The 14,271-nt window shown below is 43.6% G+C and overlaps 1 protein-coding gene across 2 annotated transcripts in view; it reads left to right on the top strand.

The window, feature by feature from the left end:
- The first annotated feature begins 1,707 nt into the window (after positions 1 to 1,707).
- EZR (ezrin) overlaps positions 1,708 to 14,271 on the top strand; it is a 38,344-nt gene continuing 25,780 nt past the window's right edge. The window contains exons 1-2 of one of the 2 annotated variants that reach the window (XM_060272790.1): positions 1,708 to 2,455; positions 4,268 to 4,364. In XM_060272790.1, coding sequence (XP_060128773.1) covers positions 4,353 to 4,364 — 12 coding nt within the window. In that variant the 5' untranslated portion in view covers positions 1,708 to 2,455; positions 4,268 to 4,352. Of the gene's footprint in view, positions 2,456 to 2,908; positions 3,164 to 4,267; positions 4,365 to 14,271 lie in introns of those variants that run through there. The other variant, XM_060272791.1, reaches the window with a different exon arrangement.

Genomic DNA, 14,271 nt, shown 5'->3' with positions numbered 1-14,271 from the left:
ATCCCGTACGGAGTGCGCATGTGCGGCACCCCATACGGACTGTGCATGTATGGGCTGCCGTGCATGCACACTCTGCACGGACGCGCGTGAGCGGCGCCCATACAGACTGTGTGCGCCCTCGGCCACTCTACAGCTGGGGAGAGGGAGGGGCCATCTTGTCTCTCTCTCTCTCTCACACACACACACACACACACACACACCGCCCCCCACTTCCTCCACTCCTGCAGCCAGCACAGCATCTGGCTGAGCTGTATTAACAATAGGCATTATGTGCATTTGAATGAACTGAACAGTGTGAAAGGTTATGAGTCATAGGGGTGCAGAGATTGTGTGAATGAACTTAGTGCTTAGCTTATATTTTAACTGCTATTTTGTTAATGTTTTTAATATTATTTTTTAGATTCTAAATGCTGCATTTGTTAATCACATGACTTGCCATAATTGTGAGGTTTAGCTTATTTTTAGTTGCTGTTCTGTTTTTTATAGATAACTGTTTTATTGATAATCTGTTAATTATTTTATATGATGTATGCTGTATTCACGATGTGTTATTATTTTTTATTATGTTATGGTTATTTATTGGTTGTAAGCTGCTTTGAGATTCATTTGAATGAAAAGTGGCATAGAAATACATTTAGCCATGCATACCGGTATCACCTCTCTCTTCTTCACTTATTTTGTGGGTTTCTCTCTTGGGGGTGGGGAGGAACCTATGGCACTTCACATGTTGCTAAACTACAAATTCCATCATCCTTCATTATTGGTTGTGTTGGCTGGGCTGATGGGAGCTGGGAACCCAACAACATATTGAGGGGCAAAGATTCCCTGCCTCTGCTTACATGTAAGTAGTTAACTGCATTCAGATTGATGGATCATAAGTTGTGCAGGTCTGGGCGAGGAAGTTGTTTCTTGCTCAGCTAGGAAAGTCAGTATGTGACCTTGAGTCATGTGCTCTTGCTTAGCCTAGCCTACCACAAACACTTCTTGTAAGAATAAATTAGGGAAACCCCATGTATGTACTGTACCTGGAGCCTCTTGGAGACGGGAGGGGCATATTGGTTTGTTTGCTGTAAGCATGTTATGCCACCCTTTAATCAAATTCCCAGGCTGATTGACATTAAAACAAAAAATGGCAAAAGTTAACATTACAAAACACACACAACCCTCCCCCTAAGAAGAAAGCATGTGTCAAAGCAGCATAAATGCCGTCAAAAGAATCAAAATTTAAAACTACTTGCACAATACTGTACCTCTATTTAGAAGTTTTTTGAGTTCATTACTGGCAGGTAAGTATCAAAACCAATCAAAAACTGCGAAGAAATGTGCAAGATTTAAACTTTGGCAGAACCAGATGATGAGCAAATAAATAAGCAGTGAACAAACAAAAACAAAAGTGTGAGAAAAGCAACTTAATTCGCCGCCCCCCTTCTGTTTTGTTCGGGTTTCCTTTTTTCCCTGGTTGTAGTTTATTTTGGAGGAGAGCTGTATTTGCTCAGTCTCGAATTTGAGGTAGAGTTAGTGCACTCTACTCCCAATTTAAAACCTTTTGCATTATTACCATTCAGCTGGTTAGAGCATGGTGCTGATAATGCCAAGGTTGCCAGTTCGATCCCCATATGGGACAGAGGCATATTCCTGCTTTGCAAGGGGTTGGACGAGATGATCCTCGGGGTCCCTTCCAATTTTACAACTCTGATTTACAGGAAATGGTGGCGTCCAGCACCTGTCTGCTGTCCCGGGACCTTTATACAGCACTATCAAAACTTATGGGGCTCTGGTTTTGCTTGTTTGTTCGTTGTCTCCAAGATACCTGTTGCTAACGAGCGTGATTGCTGGCCCCTTAAAGCCTCGTCAAGGGGCAAAGGAGTTCCGCAGACACCTATTTCGCAGCGAGAAAGGATCGTGCAGATTAGGGCTGCAGGCTGGAAGATTAGGACGCCCTAGAAAACCAACCGCGCGAGAGGGGGGCTGCAGTGCAGACGCCGCGACCGAGCTCGCTCTTTATTCGACTTTTCCGGCTCCTCCGCAATTCCTGCAGCCGTCGAGGCCCTCTCTAGAAAGCTGTGCCCGCCCTGCGCAAATCACAGGGCTTCGCTAGGGCCCGCACCATCTGCAGGCACCCTCGGTCTCCTCCGGCAGCGCCGCCGCCGCCGCCTCTTCCTTCCGCAGGTTCGCGGCGCTCCGAGCCGTCGAGGCGGGAGGGAAGGCGCAGCTTGAGCGCGCGCGCGGTTCTGGCTGGCTAGCGGAGGGGAGGCGGGGTGAAGGGCAGGCAAGGCGAGACTTGCGGCGCTTGCCCGCGCAGCGGCGCGTCAGCCATATTGCAGCAGCAGCCGGGGAGGGGCAGCAGCGACGCCCACACGCCCAGAGGACCAAGAGCGCAGCCGGAGCGGACGCCCAGTAACAGCCGCAGCAGCCGCCTTGCCTGGTCGAAGCCACACGGACCTGCCACTGCGAGGTAAGGACCCCCGAACGGAACCCCACCCCACACCTCGACGGTCTTCACAGGAGCCGGGGGTGGGGGGTGGGACCAGGAAGGGAACTTGGCGGCGACCAAGTGGCGCGAAGTTGCTGTTGTGGCAACAGGTGGGGCGGCGGGGGATTAACGCCCGGCTCTTCTTCTAAGAGAGGAGTTGGCGCACTTATTTAGCGCTTCTCGAAGCTGCGCGTTTGCATTCTGTCGAAAAAGCCTCGTTAAGTTTTTCTTCCCTTTGCGCTTCTTGAAGCTGAACCGGAAAGTGCTGCTTTTCTGTTCCGCCTCGTTTGAGCCGCCCTGTCTTTCATAGCCCGGCCCGAGTCAGCCTCATTGGAGAAGTAAGCCCCCCCCCCGGTTCCCAAGGAAGTGGGCAAAGGATTTGCCGCTTAAATCCGCCCCCCCTCCCTTGGGAATGCCCGCAACAGGATTATTACTCACATCCTCTGGAAACCGGCCTATTTCTACTCGACTCTTGAATCCTTGGGGCCAGGGAGTATTATTAAGGGGGTGGCCGAGGCAGCGATCCGAAGCGCGCTTTCCTAGGAGTCGGCCTTGAATCCCAGGGGATTTACTTCTGAGTAGAGGTGGCTGGGGTTGCGCTGTTAGGCAGCTTGTTCTTACTTGTCCCGGGGTTGGAGAAAGGGTGGGTCCCCTACCTGAGCCAGGGATGAAATATTTAGCGGGGGGCAGGTAAGCGATCTCAGTAAGCGGCGCACGCAAACCATTTGAATGGCAAACTTAGGGGTTTTTTTTGGGGGGGGGCTCCCTCGAATTTCTCATTGCCGTCGGCTCCTATTCCTCCCTCCCTTTCTATGCCATGAACGCAGGTGGGGGGTGGGTGGGAGCGAGTTCTGCTTCCCGTAAACGGGTGTGAATACGAAACTCCGTTGGCGGCAACTCATTCCGGAGTGATTAATGCAAGTACAAAAAGCAGAGCTACTGATATACGCGGGCCGGTTCTTCCTCAACGTTTCGTTTAACGAGGGGAGGAAGCTGAAGCAGTTCCTGTCTGTGGGTGAAAGACTGCAGGTTACATCAGTCCTACATTTTGAGCTACCGGGAAACTCCTCTTGCCCTGCCCCGTTTCAAGGCAAAATGAAGCCTTGAATCTGTAAGGTTGTTCCCAGCCAGCTTCAGCCCTTTATTGAATGTGGGGACTCGGTAGAATCGTCGCCTGCAACTTGCTTCAGAGAAGTCTTAATACGGGAAAGGAGGGGGACGGGGAGGTCCCTGATCTTTATTTGAAAAGGTTGTATAGCTAGTGAATTATTGCTACGAGGTCTTTAAAGCAGAGAGACTTTGAACGCAGACAGTTTCCCTTTAAGGCTTAAAGTTTTAAGTCAAGGGGTTTAGTTGATTCCGTGTTGCTTGGATACTTGTTCTGTAAGAGACCACTGTTTGGAAAAACTTGAAATACGATTAACCCTCCACACACGCAAACACATGCATATCCTTGAACATTTTTGAAATTGTGGTTGTTCCTATGGGTGTGGCTGAGCAAATGACCTTCTCTCCTTGCAATCAGACTCCTCTTTCGCTGGGTGAGGCTTTGTTGCTGGCTTTGTTTTTTTCTATAGGGGCTGGTGTAACTAAGTAATTATTGGTCATGAGTGAATCATCCTTGCTTACTTAACCTGCTCAAAGCTGCAATCCTATGCACATTTATATGGGAGTGTGTCCACTGAGAGTTACACCTGAGTAGGCTTAAGTAGAACTTTTCTATTGAACTTCTCTCCCCACGCTTTGCACCGTGGTTTAACTTTAGTGTGTTATATATTTGGATTCTTTGCGCAGATCTTGTAGAAGGAAGAAGGAATACCCTTAGGCTGCTGCATGAATATTTGCTTTTGGACCAACAGGAACACTTCAAGAACCGAAAATGCCAAAACCAGTAAGTTCTTCCACAGAACCTTACATTGCTCATTCGTTAGCACTCCATTTGATTGTTTTTCTTAGGACAAGAATTGTAGAAGTTATAGAAATGTAGAGTTGGAGGGGATCCTGAGGGTCATCTAATCCAACCCCCTGCAATGCAGTTGTCCCATGTGGGGAATCTTATAGAAACTATACTTTGAAAATTTATAGCACAGCTGTCCCTAAATCAGGGGAGGGGGGAGGGAGCGGTGCTAAGCTGTGACCCTTCAGATATTGTTGGACTACATCTCCCATGATCCCTGACTGGCTGAGGCTGTTGGGAGTTGAAATACAGTAACATCTGTCCAAATTCAAATAACATTTTCTTTCTGTAAAAAAAGGTGGCATAAATTATCCTTACACATTCTAATGAAATTATTATGAAAGTAAAAGTAAAAAATTCTTATCTCTATTATAAAAAACCCAATTTCCTGATTGAGGCTACATGGGATTTGCCTCTGAGTAGGCATGTATAGGATTGCGTTGTAAAAAAAGAACAGACAGCAGGAACTTGTTTTTATATCCCACAGAAGGTAGGAGATGTGTTTACATATGAACATTGGTCCATACTGATGCTTTTATGAGTCTGTCATGTTTTATATGTTTACTCTCTAACTTTTCTACTCTCTGGCTTGAAAGTTAATTGAATCTAAATTTAAGTTTGTTATGCTTTCCCACCCCCACTGTGTCATCACATTCAGCAAAATCCTAAACATGTTTACACAGAAATAAGCACTGTACAATAGGGCTTACTTCATAATTATACTAAGGTTTGCATTTCAGTAACAAATCTTCAAGCAACTAATACTATCTGTATTAGGGTTTTTAACAACTCCTCTAGCTGTGGCCCCTTTTTGACCTTGCACTGTGTGATCACACTGAGAGTGACTGTTTTCCTGAATTACTTTTCACACCAAGTCACAGGTTGCATGGAGACTAAGAATTTGCTTCTCCTGCAGAATTCGTATCTAAGGAGCAGTTTAATAATGAACTTGGATTTCAGAGGAGTGACAGAGTTCATTAGCTTGATAAAGTGTGTTTTCTTCAAGAAAGAAACTAAAGTGTTAATCGGCACAGTTCAGCCTGAGTAAATGGGTTATAAAATGATTCAGTTATTTTACCTAGAGATTAACTGTACACATTGGATGTTCATAAGTTCAGTTAAAACTCCATGGATGCCATATGAGCTCTTTGCCATGGCTGTGGGGAGCTGGTTTGTGTGGTGGTGGTGTCTTGCAAATTGCCACACTCAAGCTTAAGTTCTGGCTAGCTACCTAAAGACTTGGTAGTGCTGTAGAACTCTTGCACTTTGTGCCAAATCTGCAAAAATTCTTGACACTCTTCTCCCTTGACCTCATAACTTTTGTGGCAAGAGGTTATGAATAGAGCAGGGTCATTTTTTTTCTTCATTCTGAGGGCCTTTTTCTTTTATGGACAGTTTTCCAGGGAGCTGCATGCTATTGGTGGGCAGAGCGGCCCATGTGTCTCTTGTACCATAGGCTACATTCCAACTACACAAAAATCAGAGGTTTCCGTGCACACATCTCTGTATCGAGGCAAGCAAGAGGCATTCTCACAGTTCAAGGATACATTCCAGCCATGTAAAAGCACTCAAGGAGGGTGTGCAGCAGGCATAGTGATGGATTGGTCTGGGGAAAGTCCTGGGGGGTCAGATAGAGTGGCCTGGAGTGCTGCATTTGACCCCCAGGCCTGAAATTCCCCACTAGTGGCTTATTAGTGCTTCAGCCATTTATTTCAGCTTCCCACAGGGGGGAAGTTGTGGCTGAAAAGCTGCAAGAATAAGAAGCTGTTTGTGCTACTGCTTAGCAAAGGAGCTTTTCTCTGCCCTGGAGATCAATCCTGTGCACACTTAGTAGGTGTAATTTCCGTTAAACTTGGTGGGACTTAATTGTAAGTAATGTTTTGGATCGAGCTCCTATAGCAGAGATATGTTGGTCTAAGACAGGCATCCCCAAACAGCGGCCCTCCAGATGTTTTGGCCTACAACTTCCATGATCCGACCAGTGGTCGTGGAAGATGGGAATTGTAGTCCAAAACATCTGGAGGGCCGAAGTTTGGGGTTGCCTGGTCTAAGGTGATTTGATTTTGCAGAAAACATTGTGAAACACTTCCCTTCTTCAAGGAAGCTTTTGCCATTGCTACTGCTAGTCTAAATCAAGGGCATTTGTCACTACATATGTGTGAGCAAACAAACAAAATCAGTCACCTCAAGAAATTAGGACCAGCTCCCAAGTCATTGAAGTCTGACAGGGCTTAGTGAAAAAAGACTGTTTTTGTAATTTTTCAAATATTTATTATTTAAATGTTTTTAAACAACTCAACATCCTTACAGATCTCAAGGCAGCATACAAAGTCAGCCATGCCAAAATAAAATGCAGTAATCCAAAAACCACAATCAAATGAAACAATAGATGTCCGACTCCTTTCAAGAGGATTTGTTGCTGCCAAAATGCTGAGGAGATCCAGTTTCTTGATTTGAACTTTGATAAAGAGCCAGCAATATATAAATCACTGTCATCCTTTAGACCATTAGGAGGGTGGGTTAAAATGGCAGGATGAGATTTTAGTGAGAACCTACTTCTACTGTAGATGGGTGGTTTTTTTCCCCAGCTGCTGCATTGTTCCACAGGTGTGGCAAGTTGGAGTGATGTGGATAGAAATGGCTAAAGCTTTGACTTGAGAAAAGGGAGATAAATATGTTTGCCAATTGCTGATAACTGCGTTTCCACCCTTAGAAACTGAAAGGTTTACTTCATTATGTGTTTGTGTGACAGCTAGCTCTCTGTTCAAGGCAAGCTACTCTTTTTGTCCCCATTTCTGTTAAAAAGTTGTGGCTAGAGATGGAAGAGAAATTAGCTCTGGATTTTTATGTGAATGCTTCAGAAGGGTAGCTTTCTTACCTTTGAAACAATCCTCAAAAACTGTTCCCAATTTAGAGATGAACTAAAACTTGAGTGTGAGCTGCCCATGGCTATCCAGTTAACTCATATAGACAAGCAGGGTTTTGAATTGGTGTGTTCTCATCATGATTCTGAGAAGCAGCTAACCTGTTGCCCTCCAAAGGTTGTTGGACTCCAGCCAGCATGCTCAGTGGTCAGGCATGATGGAAGTTGTACTCCAACAACATCTGGAGGGCCATAGCCTAACCAGGCCTGCCATACAGGTTTGTGGAGAAGGTATGAGGCCACTGTCATAAGCATGTAGTACGAATAGGTCATTGCCTGAAACTTGTAATGGGAACAGAATCTTTATAAGTCTGCCATAAGCACAAAATAACTTTCTCGGATTAATATTGGATCCATTATTCCTACTGATACTTTCCAAGACAAAATGCTATACCAGGCATCCCCAAACTTCGGCCCTCCAGATGCTTTGCAGGATCAATAGACATATGGAAGAACCCTGGGTAAATGTGGAATGTCAATGTCTTTGGTTCTCACTTCCTTTTTATGCAGTTTGAGAAGGGTCAAAACGAGGGCATCTGCTTCACATGTAGAAGATCCCAGGCTCACTTCCCAGTATCTCCAGGTGGAACGGGTGTTCCCTGTCTAAAATCTTGGCAAGTTGCTGCCTCTCAGTGTTGATGACACTGAGATAGCTGGGCCAGCATTCTGACTCTATATGAGCCAGCTTACTGTGTCCCTATGGCATCTCAGGATGGCTGTATGCTGACCTAATAGCAGGCAGTTGTGTTTTACCTCAGAAACGTCGATAGAATTTCTCTAGCATTTAGAACAGGCACCCCCAAACTTCGGCCCTCCAGATGTTTTGTACTACAATTCCCATCTTCCCTGACCACTGGTCCTGTTAGCTAGGGATCATGGGAGTTGTAGGCCAAAACATCTGGAGGGCCGCAGTTTGGGGATGCCTGTGCTATACCTTAACTTCAAGGGTATCCTTGCCACCTACTTTTCCTCCTTCCTCCCTTCAGACTTTTCGATTCTCCCACTCCACCCCACACCCGGATATTATTATAGTGTTGATAGAAGTCCACTTCCTATGTAATCTGAGGCTTTCTACACTTTTCAATCCAGCTGGATAGAGCAGTTAGGTGAATTAGAAACTCAAGTTCTGTGAGAATGCCCTACCTCAACATGACCTCCTGGGCTCTGGTTAGTTACACAGAAACATTTCTGTAGGTTGAGGAAAAGTTCCTTCATCTAATCATCTAAAGCTGCTTACAACTGTGTTCTTAATTGTGCCTGAGCTTGGCCTGTCAGCTGAAAAGTGGAGCAACAGCTAGTAAAGGTGAACTTGTTCTTCCTTCTCTTGCAGTCAACAAATGTCTTGAGAGCTAAAATTCTGACCTGGTCTGCAAGGTAAATGGGGAAAGCCAGCTATCACCTTTCCAGTAATTTCTGAGCTGTGTGGTGCTGCTGGGGATTTACAGGCATGGATCTGTGATGGTTCCTACCAGTGCAGTGTGTGCACAGCTTTCTACATAATCAGCAGTTAAGTAGCTTTTTGACTGATACAGTTATTAGGAAAGGAGAAAAATCACCATGGAGGATTACCTAGCTTAAAGTTATTGCTGATCCACCAGTTTCAAAAGAGGGGAATTTAGTTTCGGAATTCTCCCCTTTCTTTGCTCCAGCTCTACCCTCTACAATTGCTAATACTGAAGAGAGATGCATACAGTATTTGTTTACAGGCTCACAACTGGAAATAAGGTTGCCTTTGCAGAACTGAATCTGCAAAGAATGGGACTATTTCTATAACATGGGCTTGGGAACCTTTGGTCCTCCAGATGTTGCTGTAAAACTCCCATAATTCCTGGCTGTTGCTTATGCTAGTCTGAGCTGGAGCTGGCAGGTGTTTGTAGGTCCAGCAACATTTGGCAGACTACAGGCTCCCCAAGTTTGCCGTAGAGAAGCAGAAGCTATGGGTGCAACCCACCTTTATCCCAGCTTCAGTTCTATGAAGTTCACTGCCGTTTTCAATTTAAAGATGAGGAAACATAGGCAAGTCACTCTGCCAGCCTAAGACTGTGACCCTAAACACTAGGAATTAAGCCTAGTAGAACATGGGGGCTTATTTCCAAGCAGTGTTATGGGCTGAAAATCTCTCATAAGTTCATTAGTAACAATGGATAGATGCCAACTGTAAATAATACCATATTAGGCAAGCTTGGACGTTTCAACTTTTTTTTTTAGCTTAAGTTGTTAGGAGCTGGAGTCAGGTGTAGGTCAGCAATTTATTTATTTTAAAACACCACTGTGTCAGTGACATTAACTCTTTATTCAAAGGAACCAAAACAGCGCAGGCCTAGTGATCCCAGCCATGGGCGTAGCCAGGATTTAGGGGGGGGGCTGAATCTCAGTTATTTAAACATTTTTATTGATTTACCTTGGCTATGCCCATGATCCCAGCAACTCTTCCCAGTAGGTCTTTCCCCAATGAGGCAGTTGTGAGAACTGAAGTCCGCCCCCCCCTCCCACAGCTGCCTAAGTCCCCTCCTCTGAGTTACAATCTCAGCAAATACAAGTGCAGTCATACCTCGGTTTAAGTACGCTTTGGTTTGAGTATTTTCAGTTTAAGTACTCCGCGGACCCATCTGGAACAGATTAATCCACTTTTCAATACTTTCAATGGGAAAGTTCGCTTCAGGTTAAGTACGCTTCAGTTTAAGTACAGACTTCTGGAACCAATTGTGTACTTAAACCGAGGTACCACTGTAGATACTCTGGGATTAATTAGACTGAACTGATATGAATGACTTTTTTATAAAAAGGATAATCTAGCAAATTTGGTACTACAATAGGGAACAAAAAGTTAAAGCCCATATCAAACATAAGGATATATTTTCCCATGATAATCAGCTTTTGTAAACCACTATGGTATTTATTTTTTAAATGGAATACAGTTTAGACATAATACTCTCACCAAGGTTCCAGTCTGCACTGGGCCTTTCACACCTCCTATATAAAAAATTTTTCCCATAACTGTCCGTTTCATGAATGGCTTCATATCTGGTATGCTGCCTAGACATTCTTATGTAAGACCGTCATTTAAGACCTGTCTGAAAATACCAAGTGCTAAAATAAAATTGTACACTGATTCCCAGGGCAGAGCTTGTTGAAAAGCAGCTTAAACTTTAATTCAGAGCAAATGCATTGGAGTAAAGAAAATATTAAGGTGCAAATACTAATTTGAGACAGGCTCTAGAGATCTTTACACTTGCCTATGTATGAGGATATCTTTGCACAGGCTGGGCAGAGCCTAATGAATTAGTTTCTACTTGCATGTACAATATGTCTTGCTTTTCCAGCAGTAAAAAAAAATGTGTACAGGGAACACATGGATAAAAATATACAGTATATATTTGGCCCTCTTCCTTAAGGGGTTGACTATACTGTTATATTCTTGAGAGCAGGAGGTACTGTTGAATTGGGCATATGGTGGAACAGTTTTTCTCTGTGTATTAGCCAGAAGGATGTAATTACTAGCCTATTTCCAGTGCCTGTCATCAAGTGATTGCTGCCTTCTTTTCATTCACCGCATAAAGTCTATACGCTTTCTTTGTATTTTGGAACGCTTCCTAAATAAAGCTTAAGCATCCATTCTTAGCATAATCATCTCCTTTTATTAATGAACTACCAATCTGCATACAGCTGTTGCAACAAAGAAATCTGATTAGGGAGGAGTTTGGTACAATCGGCTGCTGCTTTTCTCTGTGTTTGGCCTCGTACAAAGAGTTTGTTTAGTCTCTTACAGTATGTGTGACGCACAGGAACATGAATCATTTGTCACCCAAAACTGAACAGTATTATCCTAATCTGTATTGATATAAACATTTATCATTTTACAAAATAATGCATCTAACTACATCAGAATTTTCTTCTACATTGAAAATCAGTGCACATTAATTTAACAAGCTCTATGGACTTGGGGGAATATTAATATTTTGCACAAGTAACAAGTCATGACTGGAATCCCAAATCTCGGATGTTAACCACAGTAAAAAGTATCTCTTAGAAAATCCCATGGTGGTTTCATATATTTGACCATGATACATACCACCAGGTGCTACATGCCCTGGTGACATAAAGCATGTAACCAAAGATTTCTCCCAAAGATGATGAAGCATCATAAGCTAGAATGAGAGTTCTTCAGTCCAGGTGACAGGCAGTAAAAGAAGGTTTATATTAAAAAAAAGAAACCACACACACACACACACACACACACACACACACACACACACACACTAACAGTGTCTCAGTCTTATATGGATTGAACTTTAGTTTATTGGCTCTCATCCAGTCTGCTACTGAGGCAAGGCAACTGCCCAGCACATCCACTGCCACTCCTGCAGATATAAAGGAGAAGCATAGCTGTGTGTCATCAGCATATTACTGACAACATACTCAAAAACTCCAGATGACCCCACTCAGTGGTTTTATGTAGCTCAGGCATCGGCAACATTTTCCGGCCCTGGGTATTGTCCATGGGCCGGACATGCGCAGAAGCGATTTCCAGTGCCGCGCTGCCCATGTCTGGGGTGCCGGAAACCGCTTCTTTTTTAAAATCAGGGTTTTTTTCTGGTTTCTGTTATACAGAAGGGTATTTCAAAGCTACGGTACTATTCTTCCTGTTATTATTTATCAAGTTAATAGAGGAGCCTAGGAGTTCTTTATATTTAAATGTACCATCAAGCAGTTGAAGTCGCTTCAGTGTATGACTGTTTCATCCATTTGAAAAGCAGAACATGGCTTATTTATTTTTTAATGACTCATCTTGTTTGCTTTGGTTTCAAAAATGGTTACGGCCCATGATGTGTTAAACCTGGATTCTATTATTGCCTTATTTACATTAGCGTTAACTTAGATCATAAGTTTAAGACTATCATGATTTACTTCTGTGCTATTAAAAAAACCAAGTCACAGAAGTACTACAAAATCTTTGCAAACATTACAACATGGAAGCACATATTTAACTTTCCTGTCCCAGGAGTCATGTAGAACTTGACGTGAGGGTTGGGGGCATTCAACAGAACTCCAGATACCCAATAGAGGAATGTGTGTTAGCAATAGGTGGCAGTGGTGGGATATCAGGCCGGAATCTCTTTATCTTGGCAGTGCTTCTCAAGCCATTCTTAGAAACCCTGAGTGCTTCTGCCAGTCAAAAGAAGCAGTGAAAAACAATGAAATAACATTGGATAATATCCTTCCTACATCCCCCTCCAAAGCACTGTCATTGGAAGTAAAAAGAATAAGCATTCCTTGGTTGGAAGCTACAATTTTTGTCACCAAAGTGCATGCGCGCACACACTTTCTTCCTGTCTACCATTTCCTTTTATGGAGAACTGGGGAAGAGTATCTATTTTTAAATGATTTTCTGTGTCCCTCCGAAGCAGCCTTTCCCAACATGGTGCCTTCCAGACATCTGGCCTGCAACAGCAATCAGTCCCGGGCAGCATGGTCCATGGTCAGGGATGATGAGAGTTGTAATTAAAACCATTTGGAGAGCACCACATTGTAGAAGTGTCCCCTGAAACTTCAGGAGCAGCCTGGTTCACTTAAGACTGCTCTGAACAAGGTCTGACTCTCTGGATGTTGGTTTTGTCCAAACTGAATGCATACCCCTAGTTATTCCTGTTCAGGTAAATAACTACTGCAAGAGGAAGATTGAGGCTAGAGCACGAAAAAACTGATTGTATGGTTGCATAGTAACTATTGTATTGTTAATAGGAGCTAATAAAGGTGACTGTTGCATTGTGGACAAGCAATGTCTGTAAGAGTTTTCTCCATATGCAGAAGCCATTGTGAAGTGTTGTGCTGAGAACGGGTGACATGTGCTCTGTCTTGTAGCCATTATGCCCAGGAATAATACTGTGGTATTTATGATGTGGCTTATAAGCTTTCTCCTGGGGTTCCCAGTTATCTTGCTATTCCATTTTCAAGGGATATATGAAGGGGCACTGGTCTTCAGTTACAACTTTCCCCATGCTGCCTTGTTCTTTGTACTAGTCTAAAGGGTCTTTGTAAGGCCCTGTAAAGTTTAACCTTGGGATTTTTAGTTCCATTGAGAATGCTGAAAGTTATATTCATTTATCTATCACACTACTGGCCACAAAGGGTTCCTTTTGTTAACCTCCAACACAGGTATGTGAAACTTTTGGCCCTCCAGATGTTGGTGAACTACAACTGCCATCAATTCTAGACAGCATGGCCAATGGCCAGAGATAATGGGAGTTCAGCAAAATCTGGAGGGCCAGCTGTTCTCTATACCTACTCTAATGTATATCTGCAGCCCTATCTATGGCAAAAAAACACGTGTTATGTCTATCAAGGTATTGCAGTTCATACATTATGCTTGCTTAAGACAGCTGAGTACTGTTTTGGTGATACTGTTTTGGAGCGCAGTAAATGAAACAATAATGACAAGCATCAGTATTCACCTACAGTATTCCATTTCTTGCTTCTCCACTAGCTTCATTATTCCTTCTCCTAATAGCCAACTGTTCTTAAACCTGCTCTCAGAAGATGGGCCACATAATGTTCCTGTCCTTGATGGACCTGGTGAAAGACAGTCTTTGGTGATCCTGAAATGCTTTTATATTATATTGTATATGCCTTTTTATTATTAATTAAATTTGTATACTACCTTTCATCTGAAGATCACAAGGTTGTTCACAATATAAAATACAAAATGAGAACACAAAATACATAATAAAACAGAAAACCAAAGCCATAGAATGTTAATCAGCCAAATGCCTGGTTGAAGAGAAACATTTTTGCTGGAGTCTAAAGCTATGTAATGAAGGGACCAGGCCAGCCTTCTTGAAGGAGAGCATTCCACAAGCGGGGAGCTACCTGTTCTTGAGTTGCCACTCTCTAGACCAGTGTTTACCTATTGGGGGCCAT

Source organism: Zootoca vivipara, chromosome 3 (genome assembly GCF_963506605.1).
Source record: "Zootoca vivipara chromosome 3, rZooViv1.1, whole genome shotgun sequence".
In the NCBI taxonomy this organism is placed as follows: Eukaryota; Metazoa; Chordata; class Lepidosauria; order Squamata; family Lacertidae; genus Zootoca; species Zootoca vivipara.
This window is presented reverse-complemented; position numbering and strand designations above follow the sequence as displayed.